The sequence below is a fragment of the Etheostoma spectabile genome, chromosome 10 (assembly GCF_008692095.1).
Source record: "Etheostoma spectabile isolate EspeVRDwgs_2016 chromosome 10, UIUC_Espe_1.0, whole genome shotgun sequence".
Taxonomy (NCBI): domain Eukaryota; kingdom Metazoa; phylum Chordata; class Actinopteri; order Perciformes; family Percidae; genus Etheostoma; species Etheostoma spectabile.
This window is the reverse complement of record NC_045742.1, coordinates 16,227,085-16,241,886: the sequence shown is the minus strand read 5'-3', so window position 1 is coordinate 16,241,886 and position 14,802 is coordinate 16,227,085. Positions and strand designations below refer to the sequence as shown.

Genomic DNA, 14,802 nt, shown 5'->3' with positions numbered 1-14,802 from the left:
TTTTTTTAATGTAAAACAGTTCTTTCACATTAAGAACCAAAAATGGATTCAGCATACACCTATACATACTCAGGCTATGCAGAGTTCATTTTTGAAATGTTTGTCCAAAACGTTATGTAGGTTGTTGCTTTTGTTGTTTCAGTTTGATTTTGAATATGATACTTTACAAGGGAAATTTGCCACTATTCATTCTTTACTGCCTTAGTTATGGACAATAATTAACTTATAGGTGTGATCCCTAAAGTGTATACAAACATTTGTTTATTCAGTGTTGGATGTTTTACCGTTCATTACTCAAAACACATTTACTCATTGCTTATTAGTTGTTTTACCTAAATCTCCTTAGCTACTTTTAAGCAGTTGATGCTGTTTTCCCCGGAGCCGTGTGCCATAGCCTAAACTTGGATTTCCTTTCATGTCTTAGTATTTTAAATCACCAGCCTCAGGGAAGCATTAACTGCTAGTTAGTCAAGCTTATGACACAACCTTCAGCTGTTCAGTGGCAGGGTAAGTGGGTTGGACCCCTCTATATAAGATGAAATTAGCAGGTCTGAAAATTAAATGCACAGTTTGCTTAGATAGTTGAATGCTAATGTAAACATACATGTGAATTTAGGTTTAAATAAACCACATCCAATCAATTTTATTAAATTCGCCCCCTCTTTTGCAGGAGTGTCACTGTTAATGGTTGAGACTGATGGTCTTATATGTTAACTATGGCCGTGGTACACAACAGCGATGTATTAGGAATGTTTGTATTAAAGACTTTAACAAAATAAATTATTGTCTTTCGTGCAGCCAAGAGTTCAGTAGATGTGGCAAATAGAAGCAGAATGACGAGGAGTGACCAAGGGGATGTTCTCAGTCCCTCCTCTGATGATCCAAGCTCCAACGGCTCACATCTCCTGGATACGTGGTGACACCTAGTGGAGCGTCTGCAAACACTTCTCACACAGTCCTGCTGTCTCAACAGTTTGTTGTGCTTTAAAAAAATGTTTTTGGTAAATAAAGTGTTTCTTGTTTTTGTAATTATTGTGTGGGTGCATGTTTGGTGTAGAGAAGAGTCACAATAACATCACAAAGATCATTTTTGCTGTGTTTTATTGATGCAAACATTGAACACAGATCTCTGCTCGCATTCGGGAAGATGCATTTTCTAATGTAAATAAAACGTTCATCCACTTTTGATCAGCTCAGTGACATTCAGATCTCAGGATAACACTTCTGACCATATAACAAATGTTAGTGACTCTTTGTCAAATAAAACTATTTTCACTTGCAGCTGTACGTTTTACTTTTGTCTTTCTTGACCTAGTTTTGTTTGAGCCACGAAGGTGTTTTTTTTCAACTGAAGTGAACATGGAACACAATAGATATTTTACAAATGAACTCAATAAATTTGTGTTATTGAGAACTTTTTCAGTATCTTAGACAAATTGATAAATAATGGAGAAGATATGTTATTTTTATTTTTTCAATATACACATTAGTCAGTCTGGTACACACTCCATACCACTTGGCGGCGGTAATGCACCAAATCGTTTTTGCCAATCGCCAAAAAATCTGTAAGAACAAGAACGTCAACCCTGATTGGTTGTGGAGGGCGTGACTTCATTATCACGCGACGAGCAAGACGAGTTTTTATTTTTACTGTCTATGGTCAGAAACCTATTTTTCATTCGACAATTAGACTTGAAAATTAGTCCGTAAGTACTACAAACTAAAAATAACTAACTTGTAGACATACACCCGACAAAATGGGAGCAGTTATTGACATTTGGAGCGATTTTAGGCTGTCATTCTGCCTTAACTACTAAAATTGTTAGGGCTAAGTTCGCCACGGCTTGATAACTGCTAGCCAGCTGGTCGAGATAAACTTTTTTTCTCACATTGTGCTCATGGATAAGTACATATGTTATAACATCTTCCAGATAACTTACTATAGCCATTACTTAGCCCAAGACTGGCTTTTCTCTTGTACAAAGCAGCAGAGATGTCTGCTTAACATAAATGTAACTTTTCTTTTCAGTATGCTGGTATTGCTGTGTGTTTGTAACATAGACTTTCTCTCATTAGTCATGGCAACAGAGGGTGCAGAAACGGCGAGTGAAGAAGTTCCGGTACCTGGGAAGGCCAGCACCAGGTTTGACCTGGAGAAGGAGACTGAACTTAGGTTTGAGGTGGAGGCAGGGGAGGCAGCAGAGCAAGTTGATCTGGAGCTCCTCACAGGAATGGCTGAGGTGTTTGGCTCAGAGTTGAACCGCAACAAAAAGTACACATTTGGACCAGGCTCCAAGATCGCAGTTTTCACCTGGCAAGGCTGCAGTGTGAATCTTTATGGGAAGCCAGAGGTGAGCACCTGGAGGAGGGCCCATGCTAATGTGTGACAGTTCTTTTGTGGGTTCTATTTTGGATTATATGGCAATTCAACTTAACAATTAGTTATGGTATCACATTTAACCTTGTGTGGCTTTTTGAGTTTGACATCTAATAAAGGAGAAGCTTAAATAACCGGCGTCACTCCCTCATCACCACAGGTGGCTTATGTGTCCAAGGATACTCCCATGCTGCTCTACCTAAACACACATGCTGCCCTGGAACAGATGAGAAAACAAGCAGAGAGGGACAATGAGAGGGGGCCGAGGGTATGTTTAAACAAAGAACTACTCTTCAGTCTTCAGTCTGTGTATGCAAGCTGGTAAGATCCAAGAAAATGCATTGTCCATTGACCTTAAATAATTAATCATCTCAGGTGATGGTGGTGGGACCTACAGATGTGGGGAAATCAACAGTGTGCCGGCTACTATTAAGCTATGCTGTGAGGGTGGGCCGGAGGCCAACACTGGTGGAACTGGATGTCGGACAGAGTGGGGTAAGACAAATGGGAGTCATCATGATGAACATTGACACAGACTAAGAAATTAAAGGAATAACACTATTTAAGATTTATATTATTTTGTATTGTCTCACACATGTAGCTTAAATTTATGTCAAATGAAACTACAGCATACACAGCATCTGTTTCCTAGAATAGTTTAAAGGCCTCCTCTTGCTGTATGAGCGAAGCATGTCCATTTAGCTATTTCAATCACATGTACAATAAGTTCTGGAAAACAAGTATATTGAGTTTCTTTGTGTTTTAATGGCAGGAAATATAAGAAGAGGTGTAGTATTTCTAGCACAAGATTGACAACAGTGACCTGCTGCTTGTGATGTACACAATACTTTATTGTATCTGGATGTGTTGAAATCAGTAGTTTTAATGCCATTTGTCCATAAAGTGGACAAGTGCCAGTCAGAGTAGCTATTCATGCCACAGTTTGTAGTTTAATTTCTTCATCCATAAAAATCATACAGTACTCCCACCCTAATCAGCCAGCACTGTCAAGGGCCCACTCAAATCTTATTAATATCAAGTGTAAACTACAATCTGCTCCCCAGGTGTCTGTACCTGGGACAGTGTCGGCACTGTGCATTGAGCGCCCGGCAGACGTGGAGGAGGGTTTTTCAGTCCAGGCTCCTTTGGTCTACCACTTTGGCTCTACTACCCCAGGGACCAACATCAAACTTTACAATAAGGTGAGAAAAGAAAGATTCTGGCCGTTGTGTAGCATGAAAGTATGAAGCCAAAAGCCCACTGTCAACCTACAAATTTAGTCTGCATTGTCATCAGTTACTGTTTTTCCCTGCCCAGTTTAATCTATTCTTTTCTCATAATGTGCAGCTGACGTCCTGCCTGGCCGATGTGTTTTCCCAGCGCTGTGAGGTGAACAGAAAGGCTAGTGTGGGAGGCTGCATCATCAACACCTGCGGCTGGGTCAAGGGCTCTGGATACCAGGCTCTGGTCCATTGTGCCTCCGCCTTTGAGGTAGATGTGGTGCTGGTGCTGGACCATGAGAGGCTCTACAATGAACTCAAACGAGACCTCCCTCACTTTGTACGGGTTGTGCTCCTACCCAAGTCCGGAGGGGTGGTAGAGCGCTCCAAGGAGTGCAGGCGGGATACTCGTGATGAGAAAATCCGCGAGTATTTCTACGGCTTTCGTGGTGTGACCTTCTATCCATTTTCCTATGAGGTGCGTTTCTCAGATGTCCGCATCTACAAGATTGGTGCACCATCCATCCCAGACTCGTGCTTGCCACTGGGAATGTCTCAGGATGACACCCAGCTAAAGCTGGTGCCTGTGACACCGGGCAGAGACCTCACATATCATGTGCTGAGTGTGAGTAGTGCTGAGGACGGAGAGGAAGGTGCTAGAAAGGGTATCGTAGAAAGCCCTGTGTGTGGCTTTATTGTGGTGACTAATGTGGACACCCAAGCACAGGTAATGAAAGTGCTGTCCCCAGCACCTAGACCACTGCCCAGACACACTCTACTTATCATGGACATCCGCTTCATGGACATGAAATAAAATGAATTATTTCGGTTGCAAAAGAAGTGGGGATCATGTTTGGGAGGAGTTTTGTTAAGAAGAATTTTGTTTCCTAATTATTTCTTTGTAGTTTGTAAGGACTACAGACGGCAAAAGAGAAAAAGATTTAAGTATGGAATTTGGAAGCTGCTGTAAATTTAAACCCCATTTTATAGACCACACTGTACAGATGTTTGGATGTTTTTATCAGTCCAGGAATTATATTCTTGATAATCTGTTTTATGAACATTGTTTTTCTCATGAGTAATAAATGTTTTAAATTTACAAAGTTTGGTTTTGTGTCAATTTTATTAAGTTCCATTTCAAAGTTTTGTCATATGCACAGTAAGGAAACAAGTTACTACAAATACACAGAATAAAAACAATTTTAAAAGGCAGTATTGAAAAATAAAAACGGCAATAATAATTCCATGGTCTTATTTTTACCTATCCTACATATGTACTGTATATCAGTTCACATTTACTTGTATATGTCCAGTACCTAATGCATTGGTTATGAAAACAGTGTGTTTTTACTAAATTACAACTTAATCAAGCCTGGGGAAAAGTCTTTACAATCCCATGGCTTCACAGTAGGTTTTTCAAAAATACTTCCACAAAGCCTTATCCAACATTGCAAACTTATTATGACTGTGTCTGTGAAATGGCAGACGTGGCCGGTCTTCTTTGTTGTACATATCCTGTAGTGTTCATGTCTGTTTGAATGTAAGTTGGGCAAAGCTATTTTGACATGTCATTGCAGGGAAAACACAGGTGTACTTAACAGCATTTATGCATATTATGGCCTGTTCCATTCAGGTGGACCAGGGCCCTGGTATGAACTAGCATGCAGGCCCTGCTCACTGGAATGGCTGTGACACTAAATAGAATGGGATCATAATTAATTTCATCAATTTTGCTCGGTTAATACATGTCAGAATGGCTGCTGTGAAAAGGACCTAGCCTATAGCAAATCAATCTTTGTTTAATTGCTTTTTAGCAATTAATTTATTGAGAGCATTTGCAGATACAAACACATACAAATACACTCAACTGCAAAGATAAATACTTAAACAATTAATAGCCCAGGGAGTCTGCAAAGTCCAGCAAGGCTGATCAATAAGCAGTCCACGTCGTAGCATCAATCAGTTAGAAGAGTTCCATCCATTCGGTGACGTTAGGTCGTAAGTGTTGAATACATCTGCAGTCTTCAAAACTTTACAGTTCTTTGAATATCTTATAGAGTCCAAATATTCATTGACGTCACTTTCAAGCACAGGAAACTAATGTTTAAAGTCCCTGTACTTACATTTATTGATATATTTAGCAAGTAGAAACAACCAATGAATCTATATTATCAGACATGAGTTGTTTGAGCTGTTACTTGAGACCACACCTGCTCTTTCTGATTGGCTGCTCAGCCCACCTGAGGGGCGACAGACCAGTTCCGGGATTCCGATGTCGGCCTAGCAAGCGAGCTAACTAGTTTGCTAGCCGCTAAACTCAAGGAGGACCGTAACGACCCACACCGTACAGGCAAGACAGCTCCTATGTTTGGTATTAGCTATGTCCTGTTCGTTTTACCACTCTTTGTGATGACTGTTTAGTTGAACGTAGCTATGTACATGTATGTCGTCAGCCGCCAACGAAAGTGTTGCTAAAGCTTTCATGCTAGCCAGGTAATGTTAGCTTACTTTTTAACGTTAGCTGTGGTAAAGGACTCAGCAGTGTCGCAAAAAAAACTTTTGAGGCTAGGTAAGAGCTAAATTATTACTAAGTATTTTTCGCGTTTAAATATGTCATTGAAGGTTATTACATCGAGCTAAAACATCGCAGCGTCTATTACTTTGTTTAAAAACTGTATTTCAATGAGGTTCATTGTGGTAACGTTAGTTATCTTGACTGAGTCCGAGCAGCCCTGGCCTGTTCAACGCTTGGTCAATTTCAACGTATGATCCAAAGATGAAGTGAGAGTCAATCAAATAGTATATTCTTACAAGACATTAGCTAGCAACTGTTAGTGTGTCACCGTTGCTCGAAGAAATGTATTTAGTTGGTTCGATCGGGCACCTTACGGTGTAGCTTGCGTACTGCAGATTGTTGTGGTGATATGACAAGCTCGACCCAGATTTTAGGATTAACATCCATTATAGTCGGGGGGGGGGGCAGGTCAGATGATTAACAATTGACACACTCGGCCATAGCTCTGTATTTGTTAGTACCATAGACCGACAGTCTATGGTTAGTACTGGTGATTGTTGAAAAGAGGGGTGTGTCCAAACTATCAGGTTACTCTGGATCCTTTTTGAGTGTGTTCGGACTACTTTTTCATGAGGAGATAATGGAAATTAGTCTGGTGTGTGTGTTGTGTGTGTGTGTGTGTGTGTGTGTGTGTGTGTGTGTGTGTCAAAGACCCCATGCCAGGATCGTCACAGATCGTTGTCTTCGTGGTGTTTGGTTTTTCAGAAGTGGGAGAGTTTCATTTTTCCACGGAGGCATTAATGTGACTATGTGTTGTTGTGTGTGTGTTGTGTGTGTGTGTGTGTGTGGTGTGTGTGTGTGTGTGTGGGTGTGTGTGTGTGTGTGTGTGTGTGTGTGTGTGTGTGTGTGTGTGTAACAACAGGAGGATGTTTAACAACACTGGTTATGAGTAAATGTGAGAAATGCACTGGCACATAGTGTAGCGCAAGATTTTTTGGGACATTGCAGAGTTGGTTAGTCAGCCTGATTGAAGCCTTTGCTTCTCAAAGGTAGATCTGTTCTGTTCTTTAACCTAACAAGACAATTTAGTATTGACGATCAGGTTTAAACCTGCTAAACGAAACATGTGTTTTTCATAGATGGTATTATTGTAAGAACTTGTCCTGTCCATTCTGTAATTATGTACGAGGCCACAACTATTTATAATGTATTTAATCTGCAGTATCACCGAGATCCGAAGTGGCTGATGGCATGCCACTGCTGTGCAGAGGCATAAACCGACCCCCTGGTGGCATAGACCACCCACAGTGGCAAGGCAACTGTTGACAGTTGCTTTCAACTTCCACCTGCCGTTAAACGGTGGGCCGGTGAAACACACATGCCTCTCCGACGACCGGCACATGCATTTCCGATCTCGACTTTACGCCTAATCTAATCTTAATTTTCTCGATTGATCGTTTGGTCTGTAAAATATTGAAAAAATAGTGAAACATTAAATGTCCGTCACAGCTATTTAAAGCCCAACCGGCTTTTATTATCTAACTTACAGTTAAAAAACCCATAGATTTGTTAATAACTTTCACGTAATATAAAAAAGGGGCACATCCTTACAATTTGTGAAGCGCAAATATTTTAAATTGTTGCTTGTTGAAATGGCTGCCAATTAATTTAATCAAGTACTTGATTTAGCTGTAGTTAATTTGTTTATGTCTACTTAGCTTTTGGCTACAGACTAATCATTTTAATATTTACTAGTAATTTGTTTGTTTACAGGGGCATCCAACAACTGACCCACAGAGCCAGTGGGTGAAAGAAGACAGGGGGACAACGAGAGGCTAAAATGCATCAGACTACATAACACCACTGCTGCCCATGGCTTTGTTTAAGAGATGCAAAATGGGAAAGGATGTCTATCTGCAGAGAATTTGGAGGTGGGAGAGGTCTCTTCACACAGACCTGGCCAAGTGCGGTGACACCTTGATGACATGCACAGGGCTTCTTTTTGGAATGAGTTGATTTTGTCCCCATATTGACACAAAGACTAAAAGCAGGGATCTCACAAGAACCAGGGGACTCTGCATGGATATTTAAGCGATTTTCTTGTAAAGGCAAGGCTAGACATATTTTTTTTTTTTTTGTTGCCTTTTTTTTTATCAGCTTTTTGAAAATTCCAACTGGACTTTTGTTTGATGTTAAGCAGCTTCATGCAACTGGTTTAAAAGTGAATGTTTGTTTAGTTGTTTTCCCTTGCTGACTTAGTTTGAAACGCTGGAACTGTCCCTTCTGCCGCCATCCTCCGTTTCTTCCACCCACCCAGTGCCTAAATAAGCCTTCTCGGGACAATCGCAGGAGTCGTCAGCAGCTGCTGCGCTCAATCCTCTGCCTGTTCTCTATGTGCTTCTGCTCGTAGCCTGTTGGCTGTCCACCCACTACCTCTTTAAGTTTCTGCTCTTTTGCTTTTATATTTATTTTCTCTGCGAGGCATAATCAAAACTCAAGCACAGGGACAAGCATTAATGTAAAAACTGAGTTTCACGAGTGGAGATAAATCTAGATTGCTCTAGTTTTAGTTGTGTGTGCGGGTGTCTGTTCTTTTTTGTTTGAGCACAAAAGTGTTACGGTTGCACTGGTGCTAGGGAGCAGTAAGGTTAGATTTATTTATATTGTTGCACCAAATACGGTTACATTAAAGCCATACAAAAATATTTATGAATTATCTACACATATTTTTGTATCACATTGCTGTTGCATAGTTTTGCTTTAACAAGCCTTTATTACGATTATACACCCAAATTAAATATTTACAACAAGCTGTACACATGCAAGTAAAGCTGTATAATGCTATATAAAGCAATCCTCTGATTTTGAGTGATTTATATTAGTGCCAGGAGACATTTAGTGTTAGAATCCCTCAGGTTTTCAGTTGCTGCTTTGCATAGTGTTTTCTTTTCCAGTCTGTAGTCATGGCTCCTCCTCTCAAACAAACCACATATTTGCCATTTTAACCTATAAAGCGCCAGTTACAGTAGGTAGACTGTAGATATCTACCCCTCTCTCTGTCTCTTCTCCCCTCTTTCTGTCTCTGATGCCGGGCTTCAGTGGTGGGGGGGTTGGGGGAGGAGTAGGTGTCCCTGCTTCTGCTCCTCCCCGTCCATTTCGTCCCAGCCGATATGTCCCGGTGTCTGCAGCCACCACTTTCCTTGTCGGATCCACCACCCTCTTCTTCTGCTTTACGTAAGTAGCTCTATCTCCAACTTGTGCGTGTGTGTGTGTGTGTGGGGGGGGGGGACTTCTGTTTTGTGCCACTGAACAGCTTCAATGGAGCTGTTTTGGGGGAAATTTCCTAACGAAAGCGTTAGACGTTGTGTGGAGTGCTACTTCTCATCTTGGTCATCTTTATATGGTGTACTCAAACCTGCTTATGTAACAACTACTTGCTGCTCTTGGATACACCAAGAAAATATGTGGTAGACTTGTAGTTATTGCAACAAAATATCACACTGTCACTTTATTTCCATCTTTCTTCATGCTGTAGGTGCCCGTGGTTGTCAGAGTATTTCTCCTCTGTCATTCCTATCTACACTGCTGTGATCTTTCTCTTCACCCTTGCCAACTTCTGTATGGCCACTTTCATGGACCCTGGAGTCTTCCCGAGAGGTAAACACATGTGAACAGTGTTGGTATGCAAGTCTTTTTCCTCAAAATTATAATATACTAACACACTATGTTATTGCATATTATGCAGTACTTTTGAGTACATGATAGATAAAAATTAGACTGACAAGAATCAATACGTTAGAAATTGACTGAAATAAGTCAAATGGAATAAGAGTAAAACATTATGCAGGAAGATCATATGTTCAGGTATTATGTTAGTGCAGTATGAGTGTTTGTGTCTGTTGTCTTCAGCTGAGGAGGATGAGGACAAAGAAGATGATTTCCGTGCTCCACTCTATAAGACGGTGGAGATCAAAGGGATCCAGGTGCGTATGAAGTGGTGCTCGACCTGCCGCTTCTACCGCCCGCCGCGCTGCTCGCACTGCTCCGTCTGCGACAACTGTGTGGAGGTACACACACACACACACACACACACACACACGCGCATATACTTTATATATCATGGGCTTGTATTGTTAGTCCTAATAAAAAATTTATTTATTTCACGGTATTATGCAAATATAAGTGAAAGTTATACAGCGAAATTGGGTTTTTACTGTTCCTTTTTATTTGACTTATTGTTTGGATTTTAGGGTTTTCAACACATTCTTGGCTTTGTTATTATTACTTGTCTACTTGTTAGAGATCTATCCCATATTCTTAGTTTTCCATGTGTGTGCGTAGGAGGTAGACATTGTCTGATTGTGATGTGTTGAAATTGTTGCCTATCAATATTTTTCCTCTCTGTCATATCCTTGTACATATTGTGCTTGCATAGTCTTGTCCTTGACCCTGTGCTCTCTCAGGATTTTGACCATCACTGCCCTTGGGTGAACAACTGCATTGGTCGGAGGAATTATCGCTATTTCTTCCTCTTCCTTCTATCACTTACCACCCACATCATAAACGTATTTGGCTTTGGTTTGGTTTATGTCCTGCACCACCGGCAGCAGCTGGACACGCCGCATGCTGCTGTAACGTATCCTTCACATGGCACACTGCAGACATAAAGATGCAGGACAAATTATGTCTTTTTTTCACATTTTATTTGCCTTGTGTCTTTTACCCTGGAATTTGTTTTGTTTTACTTTGCTCAATTTGTTGTAACCTCCTTGATCCTCTCCTCCCAGTATGGCCGTTATGTGTGTGGCTGGTCTGTTTTTTGTGCCAGTTGCTGGCCTGACCGGGTTCCACATGGTGTTGGTGGCCCGCGGTAGGACCACAAATGAACAGGTACATACAAGAGCTGGTTTTATGCATAAAATCCTGCAGCACTGAATCCATCCAGATAGTTCACAGTATTTTTTTTTATCAACATGTGACATGGAACGGTTTTCTTCCCACCCCCTCTCACTGCAGGTGACAGGGAAGTTTCGGGGAGGTGTTAACCCTTTCACCAACGGCTGCCTGAGGAATATTTCTCATGTGCTCTGCAGCTCCCAGGCCCCCAGGTCAGCCTTTCTCTCTTCTCTGCACTCATCTGTTTACTCCTCTCCTTTAACACTCTTGTCCACAACTTTTTTCCACTGCCTCTTTCTTTCCGTTGCTCTCTATCCTCTTCCACATGTCCAACCTCCTCTTTTATTGTTTTCACTTGTCAGTTTATTTAATGGAATATTTGAGTGCCTTCAGTGTGAGTGGCTTCTGGTGTTAGACTATGTTTGTCAACAGAGCAACATACTGCTAAGCCTGTTGTTCAATGCTTGCCCCTCTCACAGATACATGGGCCGGTGGCGGAGCCCTCAGGCAGTGGATGTGCAGCCACCATTTGTTAGACCGCCTCTCACTGAGGCCCAGCTAGAAGCCAAGGTCCTGGACAACGGCATCCAGAATGACAGACACAGCACCAGGGTGAGTAATACTAAATCTAACAAACACAATCTACATGTGGAAGTTTAGACGTAGAAACTCAACAGAGCGTCTCAATGATTTTCATGTTATTCATAATTATTGGTAAATACTGTATGCTTGTCTGTATACATTTTTGCTGTGGAACGAATGAGAAAAGGAAATAAAACATTGCACACCTGGGACCTGCCAAAGCTGTCATCACATGTTGGGGCCTGATTATTTTCTATTTATCTATATTTTATAATACATTTTCATTTTTAAATGTTAGCTGGTCGTAAATCGTATACAGATGCACTGGAGTGAAAAGTTAGTTGTTCACTGAATATGACGTGTAAAGCCCCTCTCATTTCTAGCACTTAAGGTAATTGTTATGCATCGCTCCCGGTTTGTTGACTGGCTTGGTTTAAATTTCCAAAAGAAAGGTTTAACACTAACCAGATAACCCTGGTTAGGGTGTGAAAGAGGTATTACATGGCTTCTCTTTGTGTCTTCTCCAGTCCAAGAGCAGTCTAGATCAGGTTGAGAGCCAGTCAGCTGATGCAGAGCCTCCACCTCCTCCAAAGCCAGAGCTTCGTTACCCTGGCCTGCCCCGTGCTGACACGGAGGGTGAGACACACACACACACACACACACACACACACACACACACACACACACACACACACACAAGTGAAACTAGGTAGTTGCAGTTGTTGATCAATACTAACAACTTGTGACATGTCACCTGACATGTCAAAATTTGTTGATAATGATCATCCAGTGCAGCCCAGTTACTTTAAGTGTTTTAACTCTACGTAAACAGATGAATGTTTGCTTTCTAATCACAAATGCAGTTCTTTAAATGTCTCTTTTGACTTTTTGCCACTCAGAGAGCAGCTTGTTGACTGAAGCTCAACATACGCCGTCAATGTACAAGTACCGACCAGCCTTCAACAGCCCAGGAAGGAACCACATTGCCCTCACACATCCCAACAAGGTACATAACCAATATACACTCGCACAGACCTCAAGGTATTGGGTATAAACTATTCACATAACATTATGCAGATACTGTATATTAAGAGTATTAAAGGAACAATCAGCTTAGAGTGACGCTATCTGCATTTCTTTGCCTAATTGGAAACACATACACATGTAAAATTCACATAAAGCAAAATTTATTCTTTTAAATACATATATAAATACATTGATAATTACATTGCAAGCTTCTTTTAGCATTTGTAAAAGAGTGATGTGGTTAACCTTATTGCAGAAAAAGTGAAGAGGATAGAACAAACCGTATTCCATACATTACTGTGACAGATGCTCTGTTGGCTGAAAAGCCTTCGTCTTTCTAATTTCCTTTGTGGTTAATACCATGCCCCTCTTTTTTGTTTTTACTTTGAATTGATCATTCAGTGGCCATCGGTTGATCAGTAAGTCTCAGCTAGTCTCATCTGTGTGTATCCCTTTTGGCTGTCTCTGTGTTTGAGTGGATCTATCCTTTCCCCTGAGACTGCATTGACTGGAATGTGAAGTTCATGTACCCTATATATTTGTCTATCCATTTATGTGTTGATACACAGAGTCTTTGATATGCAATGTCAGTGCTTGTTCAAGCCAGTCAGTGTTTCCAATCCAGTAGTGTATTGATGGAGGTGCACTGGTCAAGCATCCAATTTCTTCCCACCATTTTTTTTTCTGTTAGAATGTGTAGAAAATGGTTGATTTTATGTTATCTATTCCTGAGGTAACATGGAAATTTTCATCTTTCTATCCTTCCTCCTCACTCCTGCCTTCATCTTCATCACACTTTCCTTCTACCTCTCTACCTTTTTGTCTTTCTTTTCTTCTCAGATGATCCGTGGCGAGAGTCTTGACTCTCCCTCTCCCTCCATCCTCCTGTCCAGCCGTCAGCCTAGCTATCGCTCAGAGCCGAGCAGTCTGGACGGAACCACAGGGGTAGGAGGAGGTGTAGGGGCGCGCAGAGGGGGAGGGGAGAGGGGTGAGTGCCCTGGAGGCCCTTGCGGGACTGCTGGGGTGATGTCAGGGGGCATGTCAGGTTACTCCCTGACTGGGCGCTCTTACACCTCCTATCCATCCTCTCTGGTTCTGTCCACTGGCGGCTCCCACTCCTCCAGTCTGCGCTCAGCGCACCCGGCACATAACCCGCTGGCCACGCTCCAATCAGAGGGCACCACAGACACCAGCTACAAAAGTCTGGCCAATCAAACGCCTCGGAATGGCAGCCTGTCCTATGACAGCCTTTTGACACCATCCGAGAGCCCAGAGTTTGAGTCAGCCGCTCACGAGCTGTCGCCGCAGAAGTCTCGTGCTCCGTTTCCCTCAGGTCAGCCTGAGATGGTGTCACCCAGTAGCCCGCTGCAGGGCTACACGTCGCCCTTCCTCTCAGCTCAGATTGCCCAGCAGAGGGAGGGGCAGCTGCTCCAGGGCTCTGCCACTTTCTCCTCCCCCCACAGGGCCTACCTGCGTGCCGTCAGTCCGCCCCCTCCCTCCTCCTCTGGGCCACCTGAGATCCAGCACCTGCTCCAGCATACCCAGGACTCCTCTTACCGAGCCCCTCGTAACCTTTCCTCCTTGTCCTCTTCCCCTGGGGCTCGCTCACTAGAGCCCCCTGTCTCCCCGCCACCTCGCAGCCTCTCCCTCGGCAAGTCCCAGTCTTACATTGGGGAGGCAGGGTCTCAGCACAAGCCTCGGCCCGCAGGAGGAGGCGTTGTGCTGGGAGGGGGAGGAGTCGGAGGAGTGCATCAGGCTCCACAGTGAGTAGTGATCCATCAACAGATCTGTCAGCCTGCTACTCTTCTTCCTCCTTCTCCTTTTCTCCTAATTCTCTTCTTCTTCCTCCCTGGTTTGTGTCAGCCCTCCTCTTCCTCCCTGATCTGTGTGAGTCTTCCTTTTCCTCCTCCACAGTCTTAGCTTGTTTAGTGTTTAACAGTTGAAAGTGTGCATGGAAGTTGAACTGTGTGGATTAGTCAGTATGTGTTTAGCTTTTTGAAAGCATGCCTTACCAAGCTCCTTATGACTTCTGTCCTGTAGCTTTTTCTTACTCACCAAGTGTAATTACCAAATGCCTTACAAAATCGGTGGTAGAGAAACATTTTGCTGTTTGTGCTTGTTTATTTTTTTAAGTAGAACCACTGACCGCCACACCATTTATCCTCTGTCCTCACCCCTAATCTGCC

The 14,802-nt window shown here is 42.5% G+C and overlaps 3 protein-coding genes across 6 annotated transcripts in view; all 3 read left to right on the top strand.

Moving 5' to 3' along the window:
- The window catches only part of selenoh (selenoprotein H), a 4,449-nt gene extending 3,426 nt beyond the window's left edge, over positions 1-1,023 (top strand). The window contains exon 5 of the mRNA XM_032527242.1: positions 799-1,023. The gene's annotated coding sequence lies outside the window, so the exon portion shown is untranslated. The remainder of the gene's footprint in view (positions 1-798) is intronic.
- A 562-nt stretch (positions 1,024-1,585) lies between these two features.
- On the top strand, positions 1,586-4,700 carry clp1 (cleavage factor polyribonucleotide kinase subunit 1). The gene is made up of 6 exons (XM_032527211.1): positions 1,586-1,706; positions 2,077-2,351; positions 2,538-2,645; positions 2,753-2,872; positions 3,442-3,579; positions 3,725-4,700. The coding sequence occupies exons 2-6, from the start codon at positions 2,079-2,081 to the stop codon at positions 4,409-4,411; spliced, it is 1,326 nt and encodes a 441-aa protein (XP_032383102.1). The 5' UTR covers positions 1,586-1,706; positions 2,077-2,078; the 3' UTR covers positions 4,412-4,700.
- A 795-nt stretch (positions 4,701-5,495) lies between these two features.
- Positions 5,496-14,802, top strand: part of zdhhc5b (zinc finger DHHC-type palmitoyltransferase 5b) — a gene marked incomplete at its 5' end in the record, with an annotated part of 10,686 nt that continues 1,379 nt past the window's right edge. Inside the window, 12 exon segments of one of the 4 annotated variants that reach the window (XM_032527185.1) lie at positions 5,496-6,166; positions 7,886-9,346; positions 9,648-9,769; positions 10,022-10,179; positions 10,576-10,748; positions 10,900-11,002; positions 11,129-11,220; positions 11,488-11,620; positions 12,118-12,226; positions 12,490-12,596; positions 13,457-14,379; positions 14,480-14,503. In XM_032527185.1, coding sequence (XP_032383076.1) covers positions 9,198-9,346; positions 9,648-9,769; positions 10,022-10,179; positions 10,576-10,748; positions 10,900-11,002; positions 11,129-11,220; positions 11,488-11,620; positions 12,118-12,226; positions 12,490-12,596; positions 13,457-14,379; positions 14,480-14,498 — 2,088 coding nt within the window. In that variant the 3' untranslated portion in view covers positions 14,499-14,503. 4 annotated transcript variants of the gene reach the window in all.